At 48.5% G+C, this 18267-nt stretch overlaps 1 protein-coding gene across 3 annotated transcripts in view; it reads right to left on the reverse strand.

The window, feature by feature from the left end:
• Positions 1 to 3884: 3884 nt before the first annotated feature.
• FAM20A (FAM20A golgi associated secretory pathway pseudokinase) overlaps positions 3885 to 18267 on the reverse strand; it is a 47345-nt gene continuing 32962 nt past the window's right edge. Inside the window, exons 2-11 of one of the 3 annotated variants that reach the window (XM_078065992.1) lie at positions 13356 to 13540; positions 12584 to 12634; positions 11494 to 11572; positions 9154 to 9246; positions 8243 to 8358; positions 7522 to 7702; positions 6915 to 7048; positions 6426 to 6507; positions 5921 to 5980; positions 3885 to 4521 (exon numbers count right to left, since the gene is read on the reverse strand). In XM_078065992.1, the coding sequence (XP_077922118.1) occupies positions 4257 to 4521; positions 5921 to 5980; positions 6426 to 6507; positions 6915 to 7048; positions 7522 to 7702; positions 8243 to 8358; positions 9154 to 9246; positions 11494 to 11572; positions 12584 to 12634; positions 13356 to 13540 (1246 nt within the window). In that variant the 3' untranslated portion in view covers positions 3885 to 4256. Of the gene's footprint in view, positions 4522 to 5272; positions 5737 to 5920; positions 5981 to 6425; positions 6508 to 6914; positions 7049 to 7521; positions 7703 to 8242; positions 8359 to 9153; positions 9247 to 11493; positions 11573 to 12583; positions 12635 to 13355; positions 13541 to 18267 lie in introns of those variants that run through there. The other 2 variants (XM_036075586.2, XM_078065993.1) reach the window with 2 other exon arrangements.

An 18267-nucleotide genomic window follows, 5' to 3' on the forward strand; every position in this document is an offset into this window, starting at 1 on the left:
TTGAAGCATGATTGAGTTGAAGCAGATCTGTTTACTGAGTAGTGGAAGGAAAAGATTCAATCAAAAGCCAAAAGAGTTCCTTTTTTATTCGAGACAGACTGGATCTCTGGTCTTGGAACTTTCCCAGACTTCATGGGAAATGTCATTTCTGGATCAGCATACTCTCTGGTTTAAATTTAATACATGTCTTTGGGTATTTAGGTATGCTTACTTATGTATATTTTACATTCATAAAGTCTTACTTCTGATATTCCTCAGATTTCTGAGATGATTAAGTTGTACTCATTAGTTTATTGGTATTAATTCCTTCATATCCAGTGAAGTTGGAGATGTGTCATATTCTGGAACATTCTTTAATTTGTGCTGCTTTGTAACCGATGCACTTTGTCCGGATTCAGTAGCCCCTTCCCTCAGCCCGCTGAAGGGGAACATTCAGAGTCACCACAGAGTTAACGGAGGAGAACTTCCTTGGATTGACTGTACTGGTTCTAGTTTCGTTCTCCTTCTAGAACTCTGGCTCATGTGGAATTGTCTTTTGTTTTTTAATGACTTAAATATTGACATTTTATTATTTATTTATTTTTAAATATTGACATTTTAAAATTGAAGTAGCATGATGTTCATTTTCTTAATACTGCTTTATCTACACAGTCACGAATTAATAACTGAACCTTTTTGTATTTTTGTTCGGCCCCGGCAGCGTGTTTCTAGATGGGCTAGAACAGCATCGAGAGGCGGTGGCCAGATCACCAGTTAATGTGTCCCCCAAAGTAGCCATCATACTGCTGCCAGGAAAGGCTGCAGATAGGAGACTCTAAAAGGGCGAGTCTTAAACCTCTCCCTTTAACCCTGTGGCGCTTTCACATAGAAATCAGTATTGTTGTGTACATTTAATGTTAAAATTTAACATTAACTTCAGAGCTGTGACTTCATCCTGAGTCGGCCTAAAACTCAAACCAATGAGCCGTCATTTTTTCGTTGTGTGCAAGTTCTGCCAATTTAACTTAAGTAGCTTTGTGATTCTCAAAGTCACCACTAGATGGAGAGCTTTTGTTTTATCATCTTGGTGAATGTCAAAGGCGTTAACAGTCGGTCCTCGTTATTCATGGTGTTGTATTTGCGAATTTTGTGAATTTGCCTACCTGCTAAAATTTATGAGTAACCCCCAAGTCAGTACTCGGAGCACTTTCCCTGTCCTTCCCGGACATGAGCAGAGTGGCAAAGGCTTCGATTGTCCCGACGTGCGCGTGCCCCGCGGGGCTTGAACGAAGCGCCGCTCTGCCTTGTGGTCCCGGCTGTCCGGCTGCCCTCCCGTGTCCGTGTCCGCCTCGCGGTCTGTCCGGTGCTGCTCCGGCATTTTTGTGCTTTCTCTGGGTGATTTCAGTACTTAAAATGGCCCCCAAGTGTAGTGCTAAAGTGCTGGCGAGTGTTCCTAAGGTCGAGGAGGCTGTGATGTGTGTCTTGTAGAGAAAATAAGTGTATTAAGTAGCTTCTTTAAGGCGCATGAGTTACGTTGGCCACATGAGTTCAGTGTTCTTAACAGTGCCTACCATGGTGTCTACACCATAACACGTCAGACAAGATTACGTATTGATTTATTTACAAAAATGTTGCAACTAGAGGCTCCCGGGAACCTCAACCCTCTATTTCCTCCGGGCGCAAATGGTTCCGTCTCCACTGATTTGGTGTCCGTGGTGACTTTACAAAACTACCACGAGTAAGAGAACCAGCTGCACCTTTTACAGTCTTCAGACTCAGATTGTCCTCCTGGCTTTTGGGCAGGCAAAACCGAATTCCTTCAAACCCCTTTCCCTACCAATTTTTGTACGGACAATTCCCTTTCCTTTTTTTCATTTTTCATTCCATTGTCAGTAGTAACGTGAAACATTTTTATAAAGAGAATTTTTATGTGATGGGAAGATGAACGGTGGTCCAAAATGGACATGTTGGAAGAACCTGACAGTTAAAGGAGTCTTTTGTTCTCTGGTATTTTTGACAAATGATAGAGTTTTAGTCTTTGCATTAGTGAAAAAATAATGGGGTGTTTTAAGTAAAAAATTAGGTAACTTGGTACTTTACGTATTGTGGTCATACTCCATTCTATTACTCTTGGTAAAATACACCACAGTGTTTAGTCCATTTGAAAACCAGCGCATTGTCCTAGAAGTGGCCGGTTTGAGACGGAGCTGTGGCTTACCTTCCTCAGGCTCAGGGCTTTGACACCCAGACCATTCTGTGCTGTTCCTTGAACATCTTTGCCTGAATATTTTTCTGCCACTCCTGTGTGCAATTACCAAAGACAGTAGTGTCTCGAAGTGGGAGACTGTTCATGAAGTGGGAAGCCCTGAGCAGCGCTAGAGCCTGCGGGTGATGAAGTCTCTGGGGGAATTCGGTTCTACTAAGGGGTTGAGTTTTTCTAAACCAACTTAACTTCACAGACTGATTGAAGTACTGTTGGGTTTTTGTATGACAGTGGAAAGAACACTTGGGAGTAGGTTTAAATCATTAAGTTGTGTGATTTTGTGAGACCATTTTTTTCTGTGTACCTTGGAGGTAAGGGATTCTCTGTGTGTGTTCGAGAGGCTGGGAAACCTGTCCACTGACTGTCACCTGGGAAGAGCTTCGTGAGTGGCCCTGATGTTATTGTCCCGGAGACTGAGGCTCAGGGGTACGTAATGCGCCAGGGATGTGGGGTACCAGGTGGGTCAGAAAGACCCGTGTCACTTGTCAGGGCTTGGACGACCTCTCTGCTGTCTGACCTGGCAGCCGACAACTTCTTTCGAACCGCCCCCCCCCCCCCACACACTTCTAGAATGTGAGCCTCTGGCCCCTATCGGGGAAGTGGATGTGCTGAGATCGGTCATTTGTACTTGTTGACTGGCTCATCACTCCATAGTATGAATACATTCCTATGATTTGGGTTTTCAGACACGAATTACAGAATAAGAAACAAAGCCTCCCATGAAAGGTGTCTCGGATGTTGGCAGTCAGTAGAGAGAAGGCTGAGGGGATGGGATCCCTGATGCATCCATTTTTAAGGGAGGCTTCAAAAGTCAACTTGAGGGGACCCCTGGGTGGCTCAGTTGGTTAAACGTCTGCCTTCGGCTCAGGTCATGATCCCAGGGTCCTGGGATGGAGCCCCACATCAGGCTCCCTGCTCAGCGGGGAGCCTGCTTCTCCCTTTCCCCCGCCCCTCCCCCCCTGCTCGTGTGCTCTCTCTCTCTCTTGCTCACTCTCAAATAAATCTTAAAAAAAAAAAGTCAACTTGATTTGAGTCCTTTTTTGATAAAGCAGTGAGGGGAGGGGCATCTAGAGTGTCAGGCCTCTTCAGAGAGCCTCCTGCTTTTGGGGGCGGGTGGGCGACAGTCCTGGGCCCTTATGGGAAAGAGGATTGTGGTGGGTGGGCAGTGGGAGGCCCTGGCTTTTCTCCTGCCCAAGTCCAGGTTCACGCACCTGCTAGGCCCATTCCCCTGCTGTTCCACCTTCAAGACTACACTGGTTTTCCCTTCAGTACAATTCCTTCTCTTGTTGCTGAGGGCTAAATCTGACATACTTGATGTTATTTTGGTTGGTATTTAAATACTCTTCAGATTGAAAACATCCCTTTTCAGATATTCTGAGCAAATTCCTCTGTTATTTTTACCCTTTGTAATAACGTTTCCAAGAAATTACTTTTGGAATGGTCAATAAGGGATTACTGTGTTCAGTTGAGCCACAGTGACTGGGACAGAAATAGAAGGTGTGAAGTCTACTTTGAACCAGTTTGAGGGCTACCATGTTTAGATTTTTTTTTTTCCTTTTTTTTGGTCTGCTCCTGAGATGCCAGATGTTTTAACTGGATCAGAAGTGATCCTTGTAGATATAATAAGGATCTGGAGGTCAGCTAGGTGTCCATTGGTGTCCTTTAATTTTATTTGTTCTACTCTTTCCTGGGACAAGGCTCCCAAACCTTCCAAGCCCGACTCCTAATCCAGATTTCCCGGTGGGCTCAGGAGGTGGTCTGTGGCCTTGCTGAAGCAGTGCTCTCTGGGAAGGGCGGGGCCAAGGAGGTCCACTAGAGAAGCCGTGCACCAAGGAAGAAAGTTCAGTGGATCCCTCTTCTTTCGCTCTTGTGGAATCATCCCAGTGCCCTACCTCTTTCAGAGCTCATGACCCAGCCCCTCCAGCCTCGACGGGGATGCGAGGAAGCAGTGGTCCGCTCCCAAGTCCGCCTCTGGCTCCAGGGGTAGTTCCTGAAATCTGGCTTCATCCAGCCCTTAGCTTGTCAAGTTAGCCTGGCTAGAGTCTGGGGCGGACTGTTCCGCTGGGTCGGTGGCTATGACACTCTGCTCTCCGTGGGCCTCCACGCACCCCTCCACTGTCTGTAGGATGATTTGGAGTCTCCGGTCCAGGGCCAGGAGGTGGGGCTCGGTGAGGATGGGGCTGAGCTGGTCTTCTAGCAAAGACTCCCGCATCACGTCACTGAGTCTGTAGTCGGCCTGGGCCAGCAGCTGCAGGTGCAAAAGCGTTTTCTTTTTTATCCTGGAAGGACAGAATATAGGAGGCAAATAGGTAAATGCGAAGAGAAAAGCTTGCCTGAACCTCTTTCCCCACAAACAGCTGTCGTAGGTGATGTTCTGGGAGCCTTCTCCCCCAGTGTCTTCTCAAGCACGTGTTAATGAAAACCAGGGAAAAGGAACTAAGTGACCGTTAATGACATCTGAAGGAGATTTAAAGCCACCAAGAGAAGTTTCTGGTAGGTGAAATGATGAAGAGTTTTGCCATCTCAAAAGCCATAGGTACCCTCAGCCTCTAAGTTGTTTCTTGCCAACTTTATATTTCTCTGGGTCAGACTCTTAGAGGGATGGAAATGGGGTGGATTTTGATTGCTTTTTATGTGAGAATCTGACTTGCACTCAGATGTGTAAGCAGCTTAATTGTCTGACTTGTCATCAACAGCCCCTGCCTCGCCTACTCGGGGAGAGGGAGGGCTGGAGGGAGGCATGTTTAAATGAACCTAAGAAGCGGATGAAGAACATGCTTTGCTCAGTTTTCCAGCTGGAAATGAATGAGGTGGTTTTGCTAGGCGTGCATCCCGCGTTTCTAGTTAGCTCTGGAAACTGCAGCTGAGCAGGCGGACCATTTCACCAGCCTGGCTTCGACACCAGAGAGGTATGGAAGTGGGTTAGACATTCTCTAGAGCTTGGTGGCCACACAGAGTCCACGTACTTCCTTTCAATCTGACATGAGTTTATAGGACTTTGTAAGGATTTTATTTCTATTTTTTTAAAGATTTGTTTATTTTTGAGCGAGGAGGGGCAGAGGGAGAGAGAGTCTTAAGCAGACTGTGCGCGGAGCCCGACCTGGGACTTGATCCCACGACCCCGAGATCACGACCTGAGCCAAAACCAAGAGTCGGACATTCGACTGGCTGTGCCACCCAGGCACCCTAGGGATTTTATTTTTAAGGAATCTCTACACCCAACGTGGGGCTCGGACCCACGACCCTGAGATCAAGAGTCGCGTATTCTGCTGACTGAGCCAGCCAGGCGCCCCCAGTTTATGGGACTTTAATTAGGATTTTACTTAGATGGTGAGCAAGTCATATTTATGAGCTTCTCTGAGTGCTGAGCGAAGCAGAGATCTGATTAGCCGTGTCCAAGACTGTCAGACTCTGCAAGGATGAGCTCTTCTCTGAGTGGGTTAAAGATCAAAGTTAGTGACTGATCGGTTTAAAAGACGAGGTCCTCATTCATCCTGTGCGGACAGATGCAAAAGGGAGGCATTGCTGGGGAAAATTTGTCGGTGGACAAGAAATGAGGTCATTCCTGTCCCCCTACGCACCGGGGTCCTAGACCAGTGAACACTAGGACCTTCTGAGCTTGGTTGCAAGTGGGATGAAGGGTCACAATTGCCACCTGCCCTGGAGCTGGGAGCTCACCTGCAACACTGGGACAGCGGCGACAGGATGGAGAGTTCGTCCTGGGAGTGTCGTCCAAACCTGGAAGGGGGGACGGGCTTTCAGGGTGACCCTCCCCACACCTCCCTCCTAATGGTTTCCACTCTCCTCTACCTCAGCCTTGTTCTGACAGCCCGGGGTAAAATGCCCGGGATCAGCTCCCAAAAGCCTCTGTGCAAAGGGGTTACGACCAAGCATCATTCATTCATTCATTCGTTTGTTCATTTGTTCATTCATTCATTCATTCCCTAACTACAGAGGGCCAGACACTGAGGATGAGCCATGCACTCTGCCTCCAGAACTGAACCACTTAGGAGGAGAATCCAGCGTTACTTAGCAAAGATTGGGAGAAAAAGGAAATGGAACAAGGAGGGCAGGGCGACCGGGAACGTGACCGTGGAAGGGCCTCATTCTCAGGGGGCCTCTGGTTGGCCCTGAGCGGCCGCACCCGGGGCCACGGCGGGGACAGCGATGTTGGGACACTTACCCTCTGGCATTGTCAAGGTGAATGAGGAACCCATCGTCCCCAAATTTGGTGAACATCTCATAATGGTGCCGGTCCATATTTCCTGCAAAGGAGGGCAGGTGCTTCTGACCTCTGCGTCCTCCCCGGGCCTGGGGGGCCTGATCGCAGCTGAGTCAGGAGTCCGAACCCAGGGCCCCACACTGTTTCCCATGGTTATTAGTGACAGTGCAGGGGGAGAGGGGGGCTAAGTGAGCACACAAACCCTCATGTGGGTGGGTTGCACACCGTGTGCCCGCCTTCTGAGTGAGGTCCTCTCTAAAGAGGGGAGCATGTTGTCAGCCTCTGTCCTCTGGGACCTCCACCACTTCCGAGGCTCTGGGCCGTGTGAGGTTCCTCAGGCCTCACGGGCCAGGCTCCAGCTCATTGCCCAAGGTCACGGCGAATCCCAGCCCCACAGCAGAGGCCGCTGCCGCCAAGCGCCCGAGCGCGGGGACGGGGACGGGGACCCACCTATCAGGAAGTCGAAGATGGCCATGTCGATGATGTTGAGGAGACGGCTGCTGCTGTTGTACGGGTAGATCTGCTTCACGGTGTCGCAGTAAAGCGGATTGACCTCCCACCTGAGGGGAGAAGAAATCCTGGGGCTGGAAAAGCCAAGATGGCAAGGAGTTGGGGGCCCTCCTCCCACCTCCCCGCGCCCCCCTCCCCAAGATCCCTGCCTCCCGATCCCAACTCTGGGGCCTTGGCTTCCCGGGGTTTACTCGGGTTGGGCAGGTGTCGCTCTTGCGGGCTCCTCATGTGCTCTGTATGACAGCGAGTGCACCGCGGTGTTCTCATAATCTGCCTACTCGTCTGACCGCCCGCCTAGGCCGGGGGAGCCTGTGTCTTTCATTCCTGTACCCCTAGCACGTAGGACGCTCTTTGTAACAATACATGAACCAAAGGGGGGAGAACGGGCACAGCTGGCCCCAGGATCGATCTGAGATCAGGAAATAATTGGGGTTTGGGGGTCCAAGAGCCAGGCTGGTGGCAAGGCCTTGGTGCGGGGAGGCAGCCACTCCCAGGAACCAGACGGCAGGGCCGTGGGCATGGCATCGTGGCCAGGGGGCCAACTCACTCCTCTTTTCCTGCCAGCGAGTAGGAGCGGATCCAGGGGTTGGGCACCGACAGCCTGGGGGCCAGGTTGAGAGAAGGCAGGAACGCGGACAGGGAGCCTTCCAGCAGGTGCGGGTTGCCACACACGGCGTATTCGGTCTTGCACATGTACGGGCACTTGGCAAAGAAACACACGTTGCTGGCTGGAGGGCACGGGAGGAGAGAGAGAAGGAATAAGGAGGCAGTGCCCTGTTCCTGATCCGCCCCCCCAGGAAAATCCCCCAGGAGGGAAGGGAAAGCCTCAACTCACAGCCTGGGCAGAGGCAGCAAGAAGACGAAAATATTGCTTTCCCAGATGTCGGGCCTTGTGAGTGCTCTTAAACTGAGCATCCCGGGCACTGATTTTTCAAATGTCTCAGAGCAGAGAAAGTGTGGGCCCCAACCTCGCTGCCTCCCACCCAGATGATGAGAATGCTCTTTGCTCGCATGGGTAATATCTGAGTCCAGGGAGGCTGGCATTGTCGTTCACGCCCACCCAGGCTACTTGGCATTTCACCTACGACCCTTTCCCATCCCCAGTTCATCTGGTGTGATGCTTGGGTGGGCCGGGATGGGAGAGTCCGATGGCAGCATATACCCCTCCCAATGAGGGCCGGCAGGCGCTCAGACCACTGGGAACGCATCGGCGGCCACAGGGGCCGACCCTCCTACACCCAAAAACATAGCTCGGGCCAGTACTCTACCTGGAGAGACGAAGAAAACACTCTGCAGGATTTCATTCTTGGTGACCTCTAGGATTTCCTTGGTGACATTGACTAGCCTCCCCACTGTGGGTGGCACCCGTCGGAAGTCCAGAATCCTGGAGGAGAGAAAGCCCTGTTCACGTCTGGGGGATTGTCAGGGGGTCGGATGGTCGCCCCTTAGAAACGGGCGGGCGTTCCTGACCACGTGCAGCCCAGGGCACTCTGCAGTACTGAGCTGACCACAACCAGGGCAAACCTGTGTCTAAGGGGGTGGGAGAAGGCTTGGCAAAAGACTCCTGATTCCAGCAAGCCTCCTGGGCAAGCCTTCCCACAGTCCAAGCTATGTTCTAGGTCAGAGCTTTTCATATGTTACTGGGCATGTGAATGACCTGGGCTCTCGTTCACATGCAGGCTCTCTTTCAGCAGGTCCAGGGTGAGCCCGAGCTTCCGGATTTCTGAAGAGCTCCCGGGGTGGGGCCCCGGCTGCCAGTCCGTAGAACACACCTTGAGTAGCCACGATGGGCCAATGGGAGAGGAGGAAGTTTAGGCATGTGCTTTCACCTTTGGGTGAAATGGGATACATGGGAGTGGATGCATTCTCCCCGTTTCCAGTCAGGAAACTAGAGTGAAGGGCAAGGTCAGGTCCAAGGTGGCAGCCTGAGCAGCCTGGCAGGGTGGTTAGTTTTCTTTCTAGGTCATTCTTTTTACTACATTAGAGGCCTTGTGTTTTTCAAATGTGGGGTTGAACAGGAGATGTGTTGAGTTCAAAGGCATCACTGAGGTTCGTGAGGAAGACAGGATGCCGGAAGGAAGAAATGCCAGGGAGGTCCCACCTGAGGGTCTGCCCAGCACCCCTTGGCCCATCGGCCCTTGCGGTCAACGCCATGTCCCTGGGGCCCAACCCTACCTACCTGTCCAGGTGGAAAGCTGCGATCTCGGCATTGTGTCTCTGAAAGTCGATGAAGTAGAAGAAGTCCGCTGGTGTCTCTTCATCTCGCTGCTGTCTGGAAGGAAGGGGGGAATCCCGCCCTGGACTCAGACTTCGTCAGGAGCCTGAGCAGAGAGCTGAGAAGCATGACCAGAGGGAGAGGAAAACAGGCTTCATGCTTTTAATGTACGTGTGCCCGATGGAACGACACGCCAGGGACAGCCCGCAACTTCCACGGCTCCCGCGGCCGGGAGAAGACTCTCTGGCTTCTTGCAAGACCTTGTCCTGCAGGCACTCCCCGGACCACGTCCCCTGTTTGAGCCACTTTGGTGACAGTGGCTGATCCTTTTAAAAGGTAGTTGAGTCGGGAAGATACACAGACATTCTTGGGCAGGTATAAACAGAAGAGAGGGACCTGCTGGTCAACCAGAGGTGCCACAAACCCAGGTGTCAAGAGTTACAGGTGGGGGAGGAGGCGGGGCTTTTATAAAAGGAAAAGTGTCCTAGGGATGCCGTTTAATACAACTGATATTTGAAGACCAGAAAAGGTCCAGGTCTTAGGGTGACCAGGGTGAATAAATGAGCCTGTCCCCTCAGAGAAACCTCAGCTGGGTCCTGAGAGTGAGCCCAGCCAGAGGCTTGAGGGAGGCCGGTGCAGAGGATATTGATTTGCACACATTTTAAAATCGCTAATGGATTCCTGAAAAGCACCAGGCCTGCCCGAGTGTGAGGGGCCGGCTGGGTATGAATGTTCTGAAAGGTGCCTCCCAGGCCTTCAGGGCAGCGTGGCCTCTGGCCCCGAGCTTGACTTGCCTTGCTGCGAATACACATGGAAGAATGATGATCTAATTTTATAATCCGCCGTGGGGGACTGCGTGAGGGCTGCAGAAGCAATTCAAATGTAAATACCCATAATGTTGCAAAAAGCTATAAATACACAGCTCTGGCAATTGAACTAGCGATGTGCACTTTGCCAAAAAACACAAGTCCTGGAAACCACGGCGAGGGGCTGACAAAAGCAGGCATTCTGTTTTAAAAGGTGCGGCCACATGGAAAGGACAGGCCTCTGTGTCCAGGGGTGCCCCTATTCTCCTCCCTAGCGCCGCCGCCGGATGCCTGGGCAGCAAGGAGCGTGTCCACGGGTCCCCATCTCCACATTTTAATTCGTGAATTCCATCCATAAGAATCCACAGTCTCTCCGACACCTTTTAGAATTTTCTAAAACATCATTTCCCCATTTCTGTATGGCCTACCTAGATGTGACTTTAAATTTGAAAATCATTTTTAAATCAGTGCTTCTCAGACTTGGACAAGAGCTGACGTATTTTTCAGTGTGTATATTCTATAGATTTCATGAAAGATATGATCTTTAATTATGGTCATAATTTATATTATCCAAAGATAAACTCCTACTTTCCTTTTTTAATAAGGGACACTTTTTTGTTTGCTTGTTCGTTTGTTTTACATTAAATGACATATAGAAAAAAACGCATGCTTTTCCAAGAAGTACGTTTTAAAATGATGCTCTTTGGCTTTGGATGAAATTTTATACAAATGCTGATTAAAGTTTGTGTTATGGCCTAAGAATAGACAAAATGGCTTTTATGACCCAATGTTGGAAATTTTTGCATTCTATTCAGCAAGAAAACTGGTTCCTTTGGACAGTTTTTTATGTTGTTTGTAAGTGACGGGGCAGAGAAGCGGCGGGAGGCTGGGACTTCCGGGCCTTTCCTGCATTGAAAACGTGGCCAGTGTGAGTGGTTTCCCTCCCCACACGTGAAAAGTGAAAGTAAAGCTCTCCCGCTGTGTAATTAGCTTTAAGTTCATAAAAAAATCACAGCCATCTTAAGGTGCCAGATAAGAATGCTGCTCAGAGAATGGAACTCATGGATCTGATGAGGGGTGGTCAATGTGCAGATTTATCATTGTTTTTCTGCTTCCCTTTAAGGTCTCGTGTTTCCCCATCGGTGTTTGCGCCTTCTGCTTCCTCTCTTTAACCAGGGCTCACTTCTGAGTCTACACTAACCCTGCATGACTAACCGTCACAATGACTTAAAACAACGTAATGCCTCAAACATGGCGGCTCTGTGTCCAGGGGAGTGGTGCGCGCCCAAGAATCACCTGGCTGCTTCTGGAGCCTTGGCTGAACCAGCCAGGTGGGCTCACTGAGATCGCTCCCTTTCCGAAGGAACACAACTCTTTCTTCCCAGGATTTGAGATGCCTGAATATAAGACGAGATCCCCTCCCCAAACTGTCCACATCTACTGATTTTTGGTCGAAACTCCCTCACGGCTGCCACAGCTGAGGAAGGCGGTCACTTACCTCATGGGTTTGAACATGGCCTTCCCGAAGTCTGAGAACCTCAGAACCAGCTTGAGGTGGACCCCGCTGGGTTTCACAACTGTGAGGGGGGACAAGGGAGAGTGAACACTGTTTCTGGGCCTACCCTCGGGGCCGCGACCTTTTGTTCATTCAAAAAACCCAGCCAATTTCTTCTTTTTGCTCTTAATGTAATAAGACCCCAAAGACTAGCATTTGCTTTCGAAGCCTGCAGTGTAAATTCTAGTATTTCGGGACACAGAGAGCGTGTTTGGGGGCTCAAGACAATCCTCAAGTCTGCTCTTACGGGAAAAGGGTAAATGATGCAGGTTTCCCAAGATAAACACTGAAAACCCCAGAGGATGTTTTCCTAGGAACTGGTATCTTCCCCTCTGTGCTTCCGAGGGACCCGTATGGATTCCGATTGTGCCACCTGCTACGTCGTGTTGGACTAGTTTACCTGCATCTCTTTCTATTTCAGACTGCACACCCGGGCCGGGACAGGGTTTGGTGACTGGAACACCCGTGGCACTCCTACCTCACCCCGCGCTCAGCACTGCCTCCTGACACGTTGCGTTCTGGCTACTTCACTCGCTTTGCCCCGTCCAGGCCTTGCTATGAGCCCCGTGAGGGTTGGGACAATGTCTTACTCACCTTAGTGTTCTATAAAATGGCAAATGGCGGGCAGGTGCTAAATCAAAGCAAAGGGAAGCCTCGGGCCCTACAAACTCTCTTTCGAACCTTTAACACCTCATGGCACATATGGGAGTCTCTATGCGTGTTCAGTGTCTTAAAGTAAACGGATGAGGTTTACTTCAGATGCTGATGATGCAGGGGACCACACGCTCTCCAGCAGGGCCCTAGGAATAGCCCCTCCCAAATGCCTTTTCTTTTGTGTGGGTGGGTACGTGGGTAGGTGGGTGGAGAGAAATGTCGAGTTCTTAGAGATTGGGCAGAGAGAGTCATGTTCCTTCAACTTCCAACCAGGACCCCCACGGAGTGGACGGTGGACCCCTCATGTTGCTGCCAGGTCCCGGGTTCACAGCACTCTGGCAGTGAGGGGGCTGGACAGAGCTGGGGCCGGGCCACTTACTCTGGGTGCAGTCACATGCTCCAAGCAAGGCCTTCTCGTCCTGACTGTAATCTGAAAAGGAGGAGAAGGGCAGTGAGAACGTCCAGCCTTGCTCCTAGGAGAGCTCACCATGCAGGACCCTTCATTCTGGTTCAGACCACAGAGGGGGAGATGGTGAGGCAGCCTGGGGCCCTTGTCCATTCAACAGGGGATGGCTCCGGGCCCCAGCTGGATGCAGCCTTCACCCTGCTTCATCCCAGGCCCCATGCCCTCTAGCCCTTCAGTGGATGCTCCAGCAGCACCTGGCAAATGATCGAGGCTAGTTTGGTCCCTGTTAGTGATTAGACTGTTGGAGTGCTTGAGAGCACAGACCTGGGACAGCAGGACTGGGTTTGAATCCTGGCACCACTACTGGGTCTCTGGCCAAGTTGCTTAACCTCTCTGAGCCTCAGTTTCCCCACCTGTAAAATGGCCATGATAATATCTATGTCCTATAGTCACTGTATAAAAGAGAGTGGTCAGGTTCCTGAGAAGCACTCAATAAACGGTAGGAGCCACCATTCTTTTATGTGTGCAGAAACACTTTCTTAGGGCTCTCTGATGGGGTCGTGATGAGATTAGAATGATAAGATCTCATTCAAAGGGAAAAAGATCAGTGTCTGTTTTTCTTATTATCCTATCAGGTGTCAGAGCCAACCCTTTAATATTTCATGCTAGAGCCCAGGCTGAGATGGGTGTATGCAGCCTCTCCGGGAGAAAGTCAGTGCATCCTGCCTGACCCTGTGAATCTCACCAGCACTGATGGTGGGAAAGCGCCTCATGTCCTGGAGGAGTTGGCTGACGACAGGACTGGACCGGGAGTACAGCCCGTGGCGGCTGATCCCCAGGTGGAACTGGACCCAGCTGGCCTCGAGTCGGAGCTGCAGTGGAGTGTCCAGGGAGGTGAGGTTGAGCTGCTCTTTGTACATCTTGTGTCGTCTGAAAGAGCAGGGAGAGTTTTGTTTTGTTTCAGTCGGGGCTATAAGAAATGCGAAGACTTGCCAAAGCACCTTGTCTGGACTCTCTATTCATTCTTTCGTTCATTCAACAACAGTAGTCAGCACCTACTTTGTACCCGGCTTTATGCTGAGCTTAGGATACCATGGAGGGGGCAAAACAGGCACGTGCCTTCCTTGCCCTCAGAGGGCTTATAATCTGGTGAGTGCAATGGGCACCCGGTTGCACATTGCCATACACAAATACACAGATACCTAACTACAAGCCATGATCAATATGGCAGAGGAAAAGGGCAGATGGTTAAGAGTAAAATTAGGGACCTCATATAATCTGGGATCTCGGGGAGAATTTGAGATCTTTCTTGTTTCTTGAGACAGGCTTGTATTGCTATATACTTTCCTCTTAGGACTGCCTTTGCTGCATCCCAAAGATTTTGAACAGTTGTGTTTTCATTTTCATTTGTTTCCATGAATTTTTTAAATTCTTCTTTAATTTCCTGGTTGACCCATTCATTCTTCAGTAGGATGCTCTTTAGCCTCCATGTATTTGAGTTCTTTCCAACTTTCCTCTTGTGATTGAGTTCTAGTTTCAAAGCATTGTGGTCTGAAAATATGCAGGGAATGATCCCAGTCTTTTGGTACCAGTTGAGACCTGATTTGTGACCTAGGATGTGACCTATTCTGGAGAATGTTCCATGTGCACTAGAGAAGAATGTGTATTCTATTGTTTTGGGATGGAATGTTCTGAATGTATATGTGAAGTCCATTTGGTCCAGTGTGTCATTTAAAGCCTTTATTTCCTTGTTGATCTTTTGCTTAGATGATCTGTCCATTTCCATGAGGGGGCTGTTGAAGTCCCCCGCTATTATTGTATTGTTGTAGATGTGTTTCTTTAATTTTGTTATTTATTGGCTTATATAATTGGCTGCTCCCATGTTAGGGGCATAGATATTTACAATTGTTAGATCTTGTTGGATAGACCCTTTAAGTAGGATATAGTGTCCTTCCTCATCTCTTAGTACAGTCTTTGGTTTAAAATCTAATTTGATATAAGGATTGCCACCCCAGCTTTCTTTTGGTGTCCATTAGCATGGTAAATGGTTTTCTACCCCCTCACTTTCAATCTGGAGGTGTCTTTGGGTCTAAAATGAGTCTCTTGCAGACAGCATATTGATGGGTCTTGTTTTTTTATCCAATCTGATAGCCTGTGTCTTTTGATTGGGGCCTTTAGCCCATTTACATTCAGGGTAACTATTGAAAGATATGAATTTAGTGCCATTGTATTGCCTGTAAGGTCACTATTACTGTATATTGTCTGTGTTCCTTTCTGGTCTATGTTGCTTTTAGGCTCTCTCTTTGCTTAGAGGACCCCTTTCAATATTTCTTGTAGGGCTGGTTTGGTGTTTGCTAATTCTGTTAGTTTTTGTTTGTCCTGGAAGCTTTTTATCTCTCCTTCTATTTTCAATGACAGCCTAGCTGGATATGGTATTTTTGGCTGCATATTTTTCTCGTTTAGTGCTCTGAATATATCATGCCAGTCCCTTCTGGCTTGGGATCTCAGGGAGGTTTCCAGGGTCTCTTTGTGCGCTTTTCCATGAAAAAGTCTGTATGTTTATATTTCCCACTATTTTCTGACCTACGGAGTGAGGAGATGGGGGACAGAAAGAAGGTACCTGGTGAGAAGGAAATGGAGGGTGAGGATCCCTTCGGCAGAGCTGGAAGCCAAGTAGATTAACAATAAGTCATATAGGAAAAGAAGAATCCATTAGCCACTTACTGTTTGTCCCGCTCCAGAGCCTTTTCTGCCAGGGTACAAAGAAAAAAGTAACAGAACAATGCTAGTGCTGTATAGAGGCTAAGAGTCTAGTTTGGGAGACAAGTTGTAGGTCTATGAAATCATCAGAGAAAAAACAGAAAGCAGTTGTAAATTGACTGCTAAATAGGTGGTTCAGACTAAAACACCCCAATATTTTGGAGAAGGCAAAGATGCTTACATGATGAAGTGGTCAGATGAAGACAACTGTGGAGGAAGGTGGGCTTCAGCTGGGTCCTAAAGAATGGGTGGTATTGGGATCGAATGGGGCGTTACGAGGGCGCTCCTGGGTTGGGGATGATACGAGGGCTAGGAGAGTTTGGCAGGGGACAGGTGTATGTGAGGATCAGAGAGGCAGGTTGAGTAAATGGATGGTTGGATAAAAAGATGGAGGCCTCCAGCTGGAAGGCAGAGCAAGTGAGCATGATGTCATCTGGTGAGGTAAAGCTGACTGTGGGGGCAGGGAATGGGTGGGTGTTCCTACATATCCATATTTCTCCAACTGAGAGCATACCTCTGAGGTCTGTGATGGGACTGAGGTGTCTCTCTCTCTCTCTTTTTTTTTTTGCTATAACTTTTGAATTCTGAATTCTATCACTTCAAATTCTGTTAAGAATAAAGTATCTTGTAATACCACTGAATCAACATTGACTCATTGTTTTGTAAACATTTAATTATATATGAGTTCGTTTTGATTTTGGAATTTTCATTTTTGAGCCAATACATTTTCTTTGCTCAGGTCTTGGAGCATTTTAAAAGCTTTTGTAATTTGGGCACTGTGTCCACATTGCTAATGGATAAAGACCCCTGACCTACTGTCTTAGTCAGCTCAGGATGCCCAAACCAAACACCACTGACCGGGGAGCTTCAACACCAGCCATTTATTTTCTCACACTTCTGGAGGCTGGCAGTCCAAGATCAAGGTGTGGTCGGGTTTGGTTTCTCCTGTGACCTCCTTCTCGGGCTTGCAGATGGCTGTCTTCTTTCTTGTCTCCTCATGTGACCTTTTCTCTGGTGTCTCTTCCTCTTCTTATAAGGACGCCAGTCCTATTGGGTTCAGGCCCACTCTATATAGGAATCTTGGGGGGACACAAATCAGTCCTTAGCCCTTGCTCACCCACAAGGTTTGCTGCTAATCACCAGAAAGATCCACCCCAGAAGACTGTCCTCAACTCAGTTCAGGGGGTCAGGAGAGAGAAGGGGTGGGATGACAAGGTAACTGTCCATCGCGGAGACCTGCGACCTGAACACATTTCCGCCCATCTACGGAATTTGATTAGACTCATTGCTGTCAGGCAGGGCTACGTACTTCCATTCTTTCTTTAATCAGCTTCTCTGGGGGTTAAGAGAAGTACTTGGTATTAGTCTGCTCTGGCTGCCATAAGAAAATACCGCAGACCTAGTGGCTTAAACAACAGACGTTGATTTCTTGCAGTTCTGCGGGCTGGGAGGTCCAAGATCAAGTTGTGGGCAAATTCGGTTCTTGATGAGGGTTTACTTCCTGGCTTGTGGATGGTCACCTTCTCACTGGGTCCTCATATGGAGAGAGAGGAAGCGCTTTTCCTTTCCTTATAAGGATACTAATCCCATCATGGATCCCTACCCTCATGACCTCATCTAAACCTAATTATTTTCCAAAGGCCCCACCTCCAAATACCATCACATTGGAGGTTAGGGTTTTGACGTATGAATTTGGTGGTGGGAGGGGGGGAAGGGAGGACTCATAAATATTCAGTCCATAAAAAGATGAGCCTATTTTTCCACCCTTAACTCAACTGCAGAGAACACTTACTTAACATGCAAGGGAGAACATACTCCCCATCTAAAGGGGACAGCTGCTATTAAGTTTCAGTTAACAGTAGTCATGCCTTGTCATTGCTCATTCATTTATTCATTCATCAAATATTTGTTGACTGTTAGTCACTGATCTACATCCTGGAGCTAGGGCTGTGTACAAAACAAAGTCTATGTTGTCATGAAACTTACATTTCCTGGGAAATCATTTATTCTGAGTTTTCAAGAGAAGCTAGAAATCCAGATTTTGGTCAGAATGTAGAATCTCCTTTTTAAAGCACGTTGACTTAAATCTAAAAACATCCTGTATCGGCTGCAGATACACACAAAGGAAATGAAACCAGTATCTTGAAGAGATACCTGCACTCCCATGTTCATTGCAGTATTATTCACAACAGACACGGAAGGGACCTACATGTCTGCCAGTGGATGAGTGGATAAAGAAGATGTGGTATATATACAATAGAATAGTATTCAGCCTTAAGAAAGAAGAGAGTCCTGCCATTTGCAACATCGTGAATGAACCCGGAGGACATTATGCTAAGTGAAATAAGCCAGACACAGAAAGACAGATACTGCATGATCGCCTTACATATGGAATCTAAAATAGTCCAGCTTGTAGCAGCAGAGAGTAGAATGGTGGTTGCCAGGGGCTGAGAGGAAGGGGAAATGGGGAGCTGTTGGTCAAAGGGTACGAAGTTTCAGTTACACAGGATGAATATGTTCTGGAGATCTAACATACAGTAGTGTCACTCTAGTTAACAAGACGGTATTGTATGCTTGAAATATGCTGAGACAGTAGATTTTTAGTGTTCTCACTGTACACACACGGTAACTGTGGAAGGTGGTGGATACGTTAATTAGCCTGATAGTGGTGAATTATTTCACAATGTATCAAAATATTATGTATATCAAAATATTAAGTTGTACACCTTACAAACATACATCTTTTGTCAACTGTACCCTAATAAAGCTGGAACAACAACAAAATAGCCACCCATTCGTGTTCAGTGCCCTCTGCTGTTACGGCAGATGCCGATGTGATCTGAGTCAATGCAGGGGAATATTAAGGCACACATAGCTCTGGGGAAGTCCATGCACAG

Source organism: Halichoerus grypus, chromosome 2 (assembly GCF_964656455.1).
Source record: "Halichoerus grypus chromosome 2, mHalGry1.hap1.1, whole genome shotgun sequence".
In the NCBI taxonomy this organism is placed as follows: domain Eukaryota; kingdom Metazoa; phylum Chordata; class Mammalia; order Carnivora; family Phocidae; genus Halichoerus; species Halichoerus grypus.